This window comes from Lipotes vexillifer, unplaced genomic scaffold (assembly GCF_000442215.2).
Source record: "Lipotes vexillifer unplaced genomic scaffold, Lipotes_vexillifer_v1.1 scaffold928, whole genome shotgun sequence".
Lineage (NCBI taxonomy): Eukaryota > Metazoa > Chordata > Mammalia > Artiodactyla > Lipotidae > Lipotes > Lipotes vexillifer.
This window is the reverse complement of record NW_006773466.1, coordinates 16,710-29,979: the sequence shown is the minus strand read 5'-3', so window position 1 is coordinate 29,979 and position 13,270 is coordinate 16,710. Positions and strand designations below refer to the sequence as shown.

The 13,270-nt window shown below is 58.8% G+C and overlaps 3 protein-coding genes and 1 pseudogene across 3 annotated transcripts; all 4 read right to left on the bottom strand.

Moving 5' to 3' along the window:
* Nucleotides 1-3,057, bottom strand: SPEM3 (SPEM family member 3). The gene is made up of 5 exons (XM_007448341.1): nucleotides 2,920-3,057; nucleotides 2,714-2,771; nucleotides 2,277-2,595; nucleotides 633-777; nucleotides 1-393 (listed from the first exon to the last, which is right to left on the bottom strand). Exons 1-5 carry the CDS (start codon nucleotides 3,055-3,057, stop codon nucleotides 1-3), a joined length of 1,053 nt encoding a protein of 350 aa, XP_007448403.1.
* Nucleotides 3,058-3,868: 811 nt separating this feature from the next.
* On the bottom strand, nucleotides 3,869-5,611 carry LOC103082719 (uncharacterized protein C17orf74-like). Its single transcript, XM_082931536.1, is given in 4 exon segments — nucleotides 3,869-4,695; nucleotides 4,698-5,120; nucleotides 5,254-5,311; nucleotides 5,474-5,611. Coding segments are annotated over 4 exon segments (1,446 nt in total).
* Nucleotides 5,612-7,719: 2,108 nt separating this feature from the next.
* Nucleotides 7,720-8,993, bottom strand: LOC103083538 (spermatid maturation protein 1-like; annotated as a pseudogene).
* A 1,064-nt stretch (nucleotides 8,994-10,057) lies between these two features.
* Nucleotides 10,058-13,011, bottom strand: LOC103083268 (neuroligin-2-like). Its single transcript, XM_082931538.1, is given in 6 exon segments — nucleotides 10,058-10,279; nucleotides 10,282-10,420; nucleotides 11,216-11,812; nucleotides 12,178-12,370; nucleotides 12,490-12,675; nucleotides 12,849-13,011. Coding segments are annotated over 6 exon segments (1,458 nt in total). The 5' UTR covers nucleotides 12,970-13,011.
* Between the last annotated feature and the right edge of the window lie 259 nt (nucleotides 13,012-13,270).

Below are 13,270 nucleotides of genomic sequence, written 5' to 3'. Positions count from 1 at the left end.
TTATTTCTCATGCATATCTGTCCCCTCTTTTTCTAAGTTGCTCATCACACACTGATATCCCCACTCCTTGATGGTCTCCGGTGAGTTGTTGGATGTCTCTCGGTGAAGGCGCCTGGGAGACAGAGCTTCGCACTTGTCCCTGCCTGCTCTGAACTGTCTCTGGCGGGCGTCAAAGACCACATGCCCTAGACGGGTGCCTGACCCAGGACAGTAGGGCTTCCAGCTGGTTTTGGGAGGCGTAGACATCTGGCGATAGTTCTGGCAGGCTGGAGGAACTGTATCCATGGGGTGGTACACCCAGTCTTGGCTGCCTGCTCGCCGGGAGGATGATTGCAGCTCAATCAGTACAGGTACCCCTGAGAAGGTTTGCAGGTCATTGTAGGCCACCTGAGCCTTGGGAGAGCAGGAGTTCTGACTGGGTGGGACAGAAGTCCATGGTATGTGCTGCCCAGCATCCTCCTTTCGAGGAACTGCCTCAGATATAAATGACTTTTGGGTCTCATGTGGGCCCAAAACTTGGACAGAGTCAGTTCCTAGAAGGTTCCTGTGGAGGCCAGGATTTGGGATTAGGCATGAGTTGTTATGGAAGGCTGATCTCTTGGATAAGCCAGAGTATTGAGTAAGGGCTGCACCCTTATGGGGGCCAGGATCTCGATGAATTCCTGAGTATTTGTATAAGCTGGGGTCATGGGTATGTTCTGAGCCCCTGTAAATTCCAGCATCTTGGGTAAGGCCTGGAAGCTTGTGGAGGCCTTGATCTTGAGCAAGGCCTGGGTTCTTGGGGAGGCCTGGGTTTCAGTTAAGGCCTGAGTTTCTGGAAACTCTGTAGACTTTGGAAGAGCCTGGAGTTCTTGGGAGGACAGAGCCTTGGTTGAGGCCTAGTCTTTCATGAAGTTCAGGGGATTGGGCCTGGCTTGGGGTTTGGGAAGTAGTGGGTAACTGGGGAGGGATGGGGCCCTGGCAAGAGAGAACAGACTGAGAAGATTTGGAGGTTGGGGGAAAGGTGTGGAGTTGTATTAAGGTGGAGGGCTTCTGGTGGTTGCTGTGTTCATAAAGGACGCAGGATCTGGGAGAAGCAAGTGGCAGATAACCAGTGAATGGTGGAGGCATGGTGCAAGGTTGAGAACTTGCAGCATCCGTGGAGTACAGGAATTTGCGGTAAACTGGAGTCTGAGGGTCCGTGTTTCTCTTCTCAGACCTGCAAGGAAGCAAGCTGCAGTAACGGAAGGTCGTGGACTGTACAGATTTGTCTTTGGCATCATTTAAGATCTTCCATTCCATATTCCCCAACTCCAGGTAACCCAGTATGGATCCTGTGGAGGGCTTAGCACTGTCCCCACTACATTGCTTGAGTGTTTGTTCAGCTGTACCAGACCTCACCAGACCATTCCCCTCTTAGGGCCTGGAGAGGGTACCCAAGTCCTTTCTGGAATAGCCAGAGTTCTGAGGGGGACACACATGGAATACGTTCTGCTTTACCCTGCCACATGGCCGGAGGAGAGGCCTTAGTTAGAAGGAATAGAATCTAGGATGGGGTAGGGGTGCTGGAAGGGACTGGACTTGTCATCAGGGCCATGCCCAGCGCTGAGACAGAGGTTTTGGCAGAGATAGGGACAGGGGCTGGTGTAGGGGCTAGGGCAGGAGTAGTAGCAGGGGCAGAAGTTGGGGGAGGGACCAGGTTGTTGGCATGGGTATAGGTCAGATGAGCATGGGTCAGGGTGCAGACAGAAGTGTGGCCCAGGGACTGGGCTGAGGCATGTGAGGGGGCCTGGGCTTGGGCCTCGGCTGGGGTATGGGCTGAGGTATGCTCAGGGCCATGGACCTGGGCAGGGCTGTGCTCAGGGCTGAGGGCTGGGGACGGGGTCTTGGCCTGCGGGGTGGTGTGCTCGGGGGGTGGAATATGGAGCAAGTCTGGGCCTGAGGTGGGGCGTGCTCAGAGGGGTGGCTGGAGGAGGAGGTCTGGGCTTTGGCAGGAGTGTTCCCAGTGGGGTGCACTAGGGAGAAGGCCTGCGCCTGGGCGGAAGTGTGCTCATGGGCGTGGCCTCGGGAGCAGGTCTCGGACTGGAGGGGGGGTGTGCACAGGGGGGTGGGCTAAGGAGAATGCCTGGGCCTTGGCAGGAGCATGCGCAGGGGGCTGATCTGGGGGGCGGGTCTGGGCCCGGGCTGGGGCCTGGGCTGGGTCGGAGTCTGGGGTCTTAGTCTTGCTGTCTTGGGGCAGGCGGAGTGGAAACACGTCCACCTTGCTCATCCTGCGGAGCTTGGAAGGTGTCTCTTACCTGAAGTAAAAGTTGGCTTGGGCCTTTAAGGCTCTGACCGGAGGGGCCTCCGCAGCTCCCACTACCCGCTCCTTCCACAGTCCCCGTGGAGCCTCCGTGGAAGCCCCAGCCCGTCCACACTGAGGCGGCATCCAGCAGCACTTAGAAACCTTCTTGTCATTTGTCTCTGGTATCCGGGAGTTTGGGTGGTGGTTTGGGTGCCTGAGCAGGAAGCTTCGGCGATGGCGGCAGCGGGAAGAAACTCTTGAGCGCAGGTTCTTGGGATCCACGCAGCAGCGCATGCGCATGCGATGGCTGCCTACACAGCTGGCTTGCTTGTCTGCAGGGAAAGGCGAGATGGGTCAGGGCCTGGGTTCCTCAGGGGCTGAAAATCAAGGCAGGGATAGAAGAAAGGGGACACGCCCACATCCCCTGAGCCCACGCTGGCGCCCACTCACCTTTGGGGAAAATACGATGGAAAAGTGCCCGCAGGAATCTCTTCAGATGCCTCCAGAGCTGAGGGAAGAAGCGGAGGGGGGAGGCCGGGAGCAGGGTGAGCCCTGAAATCCAACCCTTGTCCGGCCACACCCCAGCAGCCCTCCCACCTCAGCCCCTTCAAGACCCCAGGGCTCCCCCAACCCCGCTGCCCAGATCCTGCCCTGACCATAGTCACCACGTTGATCCCCACGTTGACGAAGATCAAGCTGACCAAGAGCAGAAGAATTGATTCTCCTTGCTCCTGGCATTTCCTGGGGATGGGGCCAGGGAACGGCTCGCCTCCGTAGTAGGTTCGCGCATCCATGGCCGCGGGTCCCAGGACTGCCTGGGGCCCCTGCCCTCCACTTTTAACTGGGAGCCAGACTGGGTCATAGTGGGGCAGGTGGTGAGGTCACAGTGAGGGAGGGGCATTGCCTGGTAACCAGGGTGAGGTAAGCTGAGCCTGGACAGTCAAACAGGGCCCAGAGGCCGGCACACCTCCCCTCCAGCGGTCATTCATTCGCTCACTGCCCGCTGACTCTCTCGTTCAACTGACACATTCCGTCTCTTGGCCCCTCCTGAGACTAGGAGGACCTTGGCCTCAGAGGCCTGCGGAAGGCCTGGCTGGAGTCCAGAGCCTCAGCCTTCTTCGTGCCCTTCACTGGGCCTGGAGCTGGACCTGCCCAGATGTGGAACCTCCCAGTTTGGAAGCACCTTCTTGTATGAGGCTCTTTGGGGGCAGGGACAGCTGAGACACAGAGGAGGTGCCCAGAGACCAGTGGTTTGGAGTCTGCAGCTGCAGATCTACTTAGTGCATGGTATAGGACTGACAGCTGAGACACAGAGGAGGTGCCCAGAGACCAGTGGTTTGGAGTCTGCATCTGCAGATGTACTTAGTGCATGGTACAGGACCGGGAGGGGCCGGCTGGCAGAACTGTGGCCACTAAACCAAGGGGACCCTCAGGCCAAGAAGGGGACACTGGCTTCTTATTGCAGGAAGCCAAGGGCAGGGACCCAGGCTGGCAGAAGGAGTGGCGCTTCCAAGCCACAGACCACCAATGTTTCCTGGACTCTGGCGCTCTTTATTCCTCTCTCCATGCCCTGCCGCCCCTGCCCCCGCCCCCATTTGCTGCTGGTCAGTTCATTTTCCCAGTCTGACTCCCGTGCAGAGAGGGCCTCAAGGCCGAGGTGGAAGGTAGCAGCGAGTTGGCCCACGCTTGGCTCTCCTGCACTTGCCGCTTCAGCTCCAGGCTGTCATACACCTGGTAGTTGGCATTGCCCCCCGGGTTCCGGCTGAGTGGCATGAAGGTGGGCGGGGGTGGAGGGTGCTCGATAGCCTGGATGTCGGGCAGGGGCTGGGAGGGGCGGAGGAGCAGCGCTGAGCTGGGAGCCGGGGCCCGCTGGTACGAGGCCTCGGCCAGCACCGTGAGGGAGGCGGAGGTGGCCAGAGGGCGCCGCACGGGCAGCATCCCTGCCCATTCGGCCGCCCGGCGCCGCACCTCGTGGGGATCCCGGGAGTAGTTCAAGTGTCCCGTGGAGGGGTGCGGGCTGCGGTTGGGCTGGCTGTGAGCACAGCTGGGGAGTCTCCTTCCGTGGGCCGGTGGGGAGTTGCGCTGCCAGGCTTCGGGCCGGCAGCCCCGAGGCACCAGAGCGGATGGAGGCTCAAAGCCCTCCGGACCACGCCGCCGCTGATCCCAGGAGTCATACGGGAGCTGGACTCTTGAGGGCTAAGTGCTGTTCCCCCCCGGGACCCATGAGGGGTTAGGGGGCAGCCGTCGGGGAGGTGGTGGAGACGAGGTCCACTGGTCAGCCTCCACGTTGCCCCAGATGCGGGTTGGTGAGCAGGGGGCCCCAAAGGACTGCAGCCTTAGCTCGGACTTGGCCTCCACATGCTTGGCCATGCGGCGTAGTTCTGGCGACAGGTAGAGACAGGGTGGTGGCAGGCTGGCCAGGATCCCACCTGGCGGCCCCAGAGGCCCACGTCGGAGGGAAGGCCCATCTCCTGGTAGAGCCCTCCCCAGCAACTCCACGGGTACTTGGGTTGTGGGAAGGAAAGATCATCCTCCTCCTCCAGGTAGGAGTCCGGGTCCTCCTGATCAGAGGAGGGCATCGGCCGCAGCTGTGACATCCCGTGGCTGCGATGCAGCCTACGGAAGCCTGAGTGGCTGTAGGGGAATTGTCTGCAGTTCTTCGGCCTCCGCTGGTGGCTGCAGGGGCGGCGACTGCAGCTGCGGCTACGGTTGTGGAGATGATGGTAGGAGGACAGGGAGTAGCAAGTGGGCCGGGCCATCTTCACTTCCACAGGGTCCAGGGTGCAGTGGATGTGGACATCTTGGGCCTTGGCTGGAGGATGTTTGGGGGAACTTTCACAGGCCTGCGAGATTTCATCTGGGGGAGGCGAGAGTCCGTGAGGGCAGGGCAACTGTCAGAACAGTTCAGGGTTGGGAACCTGGGGGCCTGGGTTTCTAGGGCCCTGGGATTAGCGGGGGCGGGGTGCCCCCTACCTGTCTTCCGTACTTACTTTTCTGATTAATCCAGTAGATGGTCTTGTCTAAGGCATTCTGGAGCCCATGCCATATCTGGGGTGGGGTGGGGTGGGGTGGGTGAAAATGAAGGCCAGGCTCTGTACCCTCACCCCCTCTCCCAGCCAAGACCGTTCCTGCAGACGGAGGTGCAGGCTGCAGCTGGTTCCCACCCTCAGCCCTCTTCACCCCTACTGGTGGTCCCCAGCCATCGCTGACCGTAGTTGCCATGCTGATCCCAATGCTGACAAGAATGACAAGGCCCAGCAGCAGGAGTAGGAAGTCCTCCGCATTCTGGGTACTTTCTTGGTATTGATGGCAGCACCCCAGGTTGTCATACCAGAGCCGGTTTTCCATGGTCGGGGGGTCCTAGGGCCACCTGGGCCGCGGGCCCCCCCCACCACCAGCCCTGACCCACAGTGCACTCATGCCAGGACCTGTGGACACCCACCAACAGGTGAGGGAGCATGGTCATAATGAGGCACGTTGCAGGGAGTCACAATGCCGAGGTGGCCAATCTTTCATCCACTCAGCTGGCCCTTTATGTGGCCATGTCTGCCCTCAGCTCCCACTACATGGAGCCTAGTCCCCAGAGTTCAGTCTGTCCTTCTGTCTCCATGGGGCCTTGCTTAACTTGATTTGCAAGCATGGTTGCTACAGATGACAGACAGTCTTCATAGGGACTGAATCATGCATAAAGGATTTCCTCCATTTCATTGTTCGAGACATTATGGCAGCTTATGTAGCCTGTTGTGATTCCCCATCCACGCCTGCTTGGGGCCAGCAGCGAGGGTGACTAGATGGATGAGTGACAGTAAGAGTCCCCTCTGGGGTCACCCCACTGCACCATCCCCTCCTTGTCCTGCCCATTTCCCTGTCATAACCCCTCTAGTACCCACTGTACCCATCCCTTCCTGCCAGGGGTTGCAGCCTTAGGTGTTGGTGGTCACTGAGCCCACTGGCCCCTTTAGTTCAGAGCAAGGGTTTGCCACCTTTGCCAGAGACCGCCCCAAACCATGGTTTCTCTCCTTCCTAACCAATTTCCCTCCCACTGAGCCAACCTCCGAGTTGAAAAACGGTTAGCTGCTGTCTTAAGAAAACCACATGAAATTCACAAAGCACAAAATAGATGTAGTTGTTGATATGACAAAAGGAGTCTACTATTATCAACCGGGTTCATTGCTGGGGTCTGTGAAAGTGGTACCTGGGGAACCTCAAGTCATTTTGTTTGCACAATGAACATCTCAACAGATATAGAGGAACAGGGAGTTCCCGGGATGTCCAGTGATTAGGACTACACGCTTTCATTGCTGAGGGCCCCAGTTCAATCCCTGGTCAGGGAACTAAGATCCTGCAAACCACACTGCAAAAAGAAAAAAAAGAAAGAAAGAAATAGAAACAGCCAGTGGGCATTTTCCATCAAGACTCCAAACACATAGCAGGTGCTCAATATAGACCCACTTAATGGAATCAGCTTAAAATGATCGACAATGTTAGTCAAATGAAAATGAACAGAGAAGCAGGGTGATTCATAAAAGGCCTATCTGCTCACATTCCAGGAAGCCATCTGGTATGGAAGGTGGAGTGTAGTCCCTTCGACCTGGCTCCCTGTTCCCAAATTGTGTGCGTGTGTGATCCCAAGTGTCTAGAAGTAGGTAGGGCCTGGGTTTCCCTGCTGTCCAGTGGATGCAATATCCTGATGAGTTTACATGGGAAACTGAGGAAGGTGGGAGGAGACTCTGATGGGCCAGGCTGACTCAGTAGCAATGGGAATCTACCTGTGGGAGCAGACGGACGGAGCGTCTAAGGCCATGAAATTGGTCCTTGGTGTCCGCGTGACCATGAATAAGTCACTTGGCCTCTCTGAGCCTCAGTCTCCTCATTTGTGACATGGAAGTGCTAATCAGAGGAGTGAGGGCACACAGGGCTGTGTGGAGGCAGCCCTTGAGAGTGTCCTCAATATTTTATCCTCTGCTCCAAGCCTTCTCGAATATACAGGAGCTTCGGGTTCTGACTGGGGAACTGTGAGGGCCTGGGTACCCTCACTCTCAGCCATCCCTCCCCAAAGAAACCAGGGCTTCAGAGGGACCACACCTCTCCTGTAGTTACAGCCTAAACCTGGGCTCTGGTAGAAGCCGGACCTCTGAGAGACTGAGGCCATGGGGATTAGGGTCTCCACTCAAGTGCAGTACTGCCTAGGGATCTGGAATGGGATTTGGGGGGCTTCCCTGGGCCCTAAAGAACAGAGTAGAGGCAGGTGGGAGCCTTGGAACCAAGAAGGGCCTGGGAAAGGGCTGAGGACAGGGCCTGGTGAGGCCAAGAGGTTCATGAGGATCCTCAGGGCTCTCTAGGCCCTGTTGCCAGGGAGATCATTTCCTTAGCAACCAGGCTTCTGGGTGCTGTGTGGGCCCTGACACCCCCCACACCATCACAAACCACCTCCTCTCTTTTTATTCTTCTCCCAGTCACCTCTCTGTCAGGGAAGGGTATACCTAGGCCTTTCCCGTCCCCTCAGCCGTGCTGCTTCCAGAGACCGGGGAGTAACAGTGGGACAGGGCCTCCACCTCCCTGGTCAGCTCCCGCAGCTGCCGCCTCACGTCTCTGGCATTATAGGCTATGCGCCCTGAGGAGTGGCGCCGGGGGATGTCTGGGACATGGGCCGGGCCCAGGATGGGTGGCTGGGCTGGCGAGCACTGCTCCTGTTCTGCTTGGGGCACCCCCAACCATTCTTGTGACTCAGGGCCTGAGGGCTGTGGGGCGGGTGTTCACAGGGTACGCGTAGGCCTGTAGGCCCAGCTCTGACTGCCTCTCTTTTGAGCGGCCTTCCCTCTACAGTTTGCTGGAAGCGGATGGTCTGGGTAGGTGGCTCCACAGCATCCTGGGCCCAGGGAATCCAGAACCCCTGGGTGGACTGAAAGCCTTCCCAGTCCTTGGGGCAATTCCAGTTGTGGGAGCAGATTGTTGTGTGCTGATGTGGGGGCTTCTCGTCATCGCTGTCAGTTGTCAGGGGCCCAGGCTACGGGGCGGTGGGCGCGGCGTGCTGAAGAGTCTCGACGGCAACGGCGGTGAGTGGGTGGGGGGGACACGGTCATTTTCACAGGGTCCATGGTGCACCAAAGGCAGACTGCAGGGGCGCTCTGCTTCGGGGGCTGGGTCTGCTTCCCAGGTGAAGCTTCTGTGGATCGGGGACAGGTGAGAGGCTGGTGGGGAGCCTGGCTCCTCCAGGGATGGAGAGGCAGGTTGCAGGAAGAGAAGCTGCATAGTTATGGTGTCTGAGCAGGCAGAGTGGGAGGGGGAGGGGCCCACTTAAGGTCAGGGCTAGAACACCTGGTTTCTGCCTTTCCTATTCCCCAACCTCCCCATCCTCCACTTACCTTTCTCACAAATAACACGAAACACTTGGTGTAAGAAGCCACGGAGTCTGCGCCAGAGCTAGGTGGGGGAGGACACAGTGACTGAGTGGCCGTGGCCATGGGGGTCCCTAGGGCCCCAACCTACTGTGCCCACATTACCACCGGCCGCCTTCCTGTCCCAGAGGCTCCTGGGGGTAAGCGGGTCACAATGATGTGGGGCTCTCCCTCAAAATGTACCAAGAGGGAGAGTCCTGGGCCTGTGTTTGACCCTCCAGCCTGGGCCAGGGCTTAGCAGAGGCCAAACCCTTCACCTTGTATGTCTCTCCTGTAGCCAGCCACCTGCACCAGCCCATAGGCCCTTTGGCCTGTTTGGTGTCTGTCCCCATCAGCCCCTGCCTGGTCCTCTACGCCAGGCTCTGACCTCTGCAGACACTGGTCTTGATCTTAACTCCCCGAACAACCCCATTACCAATGACCACCTCACCCCAGCACCCACTCCCCCTTTCTCTCTGACCTCAGAGCTGTTCACTGGAAAGGACTGTGGGCTCGGAGGCCCTCCTCCTCCCTCACTGGCAGTCACTTTTCCAAGGTTTGTTTCTTTAGAGCCCCACCTCTACCTCCCAACATAACAGCAGGCAAAACCAACAGTTAAATTTTTATATTTACAATATTCTCTTCAGCTTTTGCCAGGTTTAAAAATGTGTACAGAGCCGCGAAGGGTTGGGGTGGGGACATGGGATTGTCAAGGAATTGTTCTGCGGACAGGGGCTGGACGTTGGAGTCTGTGGCTGAATCGTGGGGTCCCCCAGCCCCCCTCCCATGCCCCAGTTTGGGGGGCATCTGTCTACAGGGTTCAGGGCCCAGGTCCCTAGCATTTGGAAGGCAGGGCTGTTTGGAAAGGAGCTAGACCAGGCAGGGGAAGGGCTGGGAAAAGAGCTAAGTTCCCATGGGTGGAGGTGGGGGCAGAAGGGACAGTCAGGAGGCAAAGTTCTGGGGAGCCAAGACCAGGGATTCGGGGGTCAGTGGAAGACAGCACTCCACCCCGTATTCAAATTTGGCACTAATGAACCCACAAAATGCCAGCAGACAACGAGGATTGGCTCCTTCTAGGCTGGTGTCCCTCGAAACCCTTCCCGACATTGTTCCTTTCCCCAGAGGCCCAAACCGTTTCTCTTTGGGCAGTCACCTTACACACACCCTTTCAAATCAAATTCTTCCTGCGGGTGTCTGCCCAAGCGCCGTCCCCCACTGCCCCCTCCATCTGTTCCTCAGTGCCGCTGACCCCGTTCTCTCCCCCAACCTGTCCGGGAAGCTTTCTCCCCTGCCCTCCTCCCCTCCCCCCTCCACCGCTCCTTTCCTTCAGCCCTGGGGGCCCAGGGGAGAGGGGGCAGGTCAAAGGAGGGGGGGCAGCTGAGGGGAGAAGCTGGCTTGAGACCAGGAAGGGATGGCTTCAGAGGGGCACAGCGAAGGGGGGAGGGAAAACAGGGGCCGAGCGGGAGGGATGAGACATGGCGAGAAGAGGGAGGCAGGCGGGACCCTGCGGCGGCCAGCGCGTGGCGTAGGGAGGGAGGCGCGTGGTGGTGGTGAAGAGCTCCGTGTGCAGGTTGTGCAGGTGCCGCACGAGCTCCAGCCAGAAGGCCACCCTGTTGGCGCGGTAGTCGGTAGTCGGTAGTCGTCGCGCACGCGCGGCTTCAAGCCGATGTGCAGGGACTGTTTCTCCTTGCTGTTGAACTTGCTCCACACCACCTCCTCGAAGCGGCTGCGCTTGGTGTGGATGAACTCGGTGTCCTGTGGCACCGGCTGGTTGGGGTCGCTGTGCACACAGGGGGGCAGGGAAAGGAGGAGTAAGGGTGAGGCTCCCCTGAAAGGCAGGGGTGGGGGCGTGCTACGGGAGGAATGGGGAGAGAGATGGACAGAGATGCAGAGAGCTGGGGAGACGGGAAGAGAGACAGAGACGGAGACGAAGAGACAGAGAAACTGCCAGAGATGGACGGACAGACAGACAAATAGGGTTGGAGCCAGACTGCCAGAAACAGTCTGAGATGAGGACAGAGGGGCAGAGAGGGCAGAGACAGACCACCAGTGACAGAGGCAGAGTCTGAGACTGAATGAGATAGAGACATATGGAAACAGAGACACAAAAGGACATGAGAGACAGCCAGGGGGAAACCAGCGAGTACAGAGAAACCAGATCAAAGCAGCAGAGATATCAATAGATTTCAAGAGAGAGAGGCAGAGACAGCAATAGACAGATAGACACAAACCCTCACACATACTCAGACACACAGATGGGAGCACTCAGAGGGCCGAGCTCTGGGAAGAGAAGGAGAGAGCTGGGTGGGCAAGGGAGGGAAGGAGAGACAGACACGGAGCCAGAGGCACCAAGTGAGCCCGCCCCCCAGAAAAGACAGGGACCTCCCTGTCCAACTCTTCTGAGTCTCCAACACACACGGAGGAGCTGTCCGGCAGGTGTCTGAGTCGAGAAGGCAAGAGTGCCTTGATGGAGGAATGGTGGCCGTGTGAAGGAGAGGGAGAGAAGGGGCTGAGGATGGAGGCGGTGTGTGCCCTGACCCGCAGGGATGCCCGACCCAGCCCCTCTGGCCCTCACCCGGTCTTGGCGAAGTTGGTCCAGTAGGTCATGACCACGGCGCTGAGCATGACATCATTCTTGGAGAAGTTGCAGGGGAAGAGGTCGGTGGCACCCACCATGGGCACACCAAAGACGTAGGGTAGCTCGTCCCCGTGCGCTGCATCTGCCCACTCGGGCCGGCCCTCAGCCTGGCAGTGGTGGTAGAAGGTGTAAAAGTAGACAGGGGACTGGTAGTCAGCGTGCAACTTGGCGGTGGCCACAGCCGGTGCCACCCACTGGTGGCCGGTAAAGAGCGCCAGCAGGGTCTTGCGCCACATCTCGCCATTGTCCCTGTCGGCCCAGTCTGTGTACATAAACTTGATGGTCTCCCGCAGCACATCCTTGCCCTCCGGGTAGCCATACAGGTTGTCCACAAAGTTGGAGACGGTGAAGTCGAAGGCGCTGGCAGACACGCCGTCCTCGCTCTCCGCCGAGTCCTCCACGAACTCGAGGCCCTCTTCCTGGTTGACACCGATGAGCATGTCGTAGGTGAGGAATTCTCCCTGCTGCATGAGGATCTCAGGGTCATCAGGGACTATGTCACCGTCCACCATGGGCCCAAAGGCCATATGGTAGCTGGGGAGAAGGGGTCAAGGTCACATCACCTGTTCACCGGCCTCCTCTCAGCTCACAGCCTGCTGAGTCCTCTGCTCAGAAGACCCCTCTCCCCTAGTTAAAACCTTCTGAGCCCTTCAGGGTACTTGACCTCTTGGGAAGTCCTCCCTCAAGCACTTCATGGAGCCTCGTGCACACTGGCTCTGTTTAGGCACCTCCGCTTAGGGAAGGCTTCTGGGAGAAGGCAGGGCCCCGGGAGGGCCTTGAAGTCCACCTCTCCTGGCTAAATGGAATGCTTGTGGCCTGCGGGCACCTCTCACCCTCAACCTCCTTGGAACCAGCAAGGAGAATGGAGGCCTGGACCTGGCCCTCTCTCACCCCCATACAGGGCGGGCTGTACGTCCTGGTCCACCAGCTCCCGAGAAGGCTTCCAGCTCAGACACTCCACGGCCTCGGCGCTGTCCTCCCGGTCACAGACCACCTTGGCCACCAGCAGCCGCATGTACTTGAGCGGCTGGTAGTTGACAGACCAGCTAGAAATAGCAGTGCCACTCTGGGTGATGGCCTTCTGGAACAGCCCTGGCAGGACAGGCAGGCTTTAGGCTGGGCTGTGTCAGCCTGAGGGAGAAGGGGGACCTGGTGGGGTTGGGGGTGTGAGAAAGGGGACAAGAGGGACAGGCTGAGGAGGTGGCTGGTACCTTCCGAATGGTGGGAGAGGATCAGAAGGTTGACACAGGAGGTCCCTGCCCCAGATCCGAAGATGGTGATGCGCTCGGTGTTGCCCCCAAAGTGGGCAATGTTCTCACTGAGCCAGCGCAGGGCCTGGATCTGGTCCATGAGCCCGTAGTTGCCGTTTGCAGCCTAGTCCCCAGTGCTGAGAAAACCTGGGGGTAGAGGAAGAAAGGGGGCTTCCTGGGGGTGTCACAGCACACTTGCCCTCTTTCTGGGCAGCTCAGTCCAACCCAGAAGCCATTCTGCTTCTGCTGGGTTTAGAGGAACCCTGCCAGCAGGCCCTCCTCCCAGACTCCAGCACCTAGAGTTGGCTGCCCACCCTCACCAAGCACCCCAAGCAAGTAGTTGAGTGTGGCTACAATGATGTTACCGTAGGTGGCCAGGACAGAGCCATCGAACATGTTCCCGGTGCCCTCCATGTAGGAGCCACCATGCAGAAACAGCATCACCGGCTTCTTCCCGGAGTCCCGGATATCTGCGTGGGGAGGGGGCGGGTCCGTGGGCTGGAGGGTGGGGGACAAGGACACAGTCGGACCAGAAGCAGCACCGCCCAGCTCCCAGGCCTGCTGACTTCCAGCCCAGAGCTCAGAGGACATGTCACTCCCATCCCTGGGGGGCAAGACCGGATTCCCCTCCCTCCCTCCCCAGCTAGCCCTGGCAGAAGATCCCTCCCCACCTCCTGCCGGTGTGCCCTACAGCACTTCTCCCCATGCCTGGCAGACCTTCCAAGAAGCCGAGCAGAGGCAG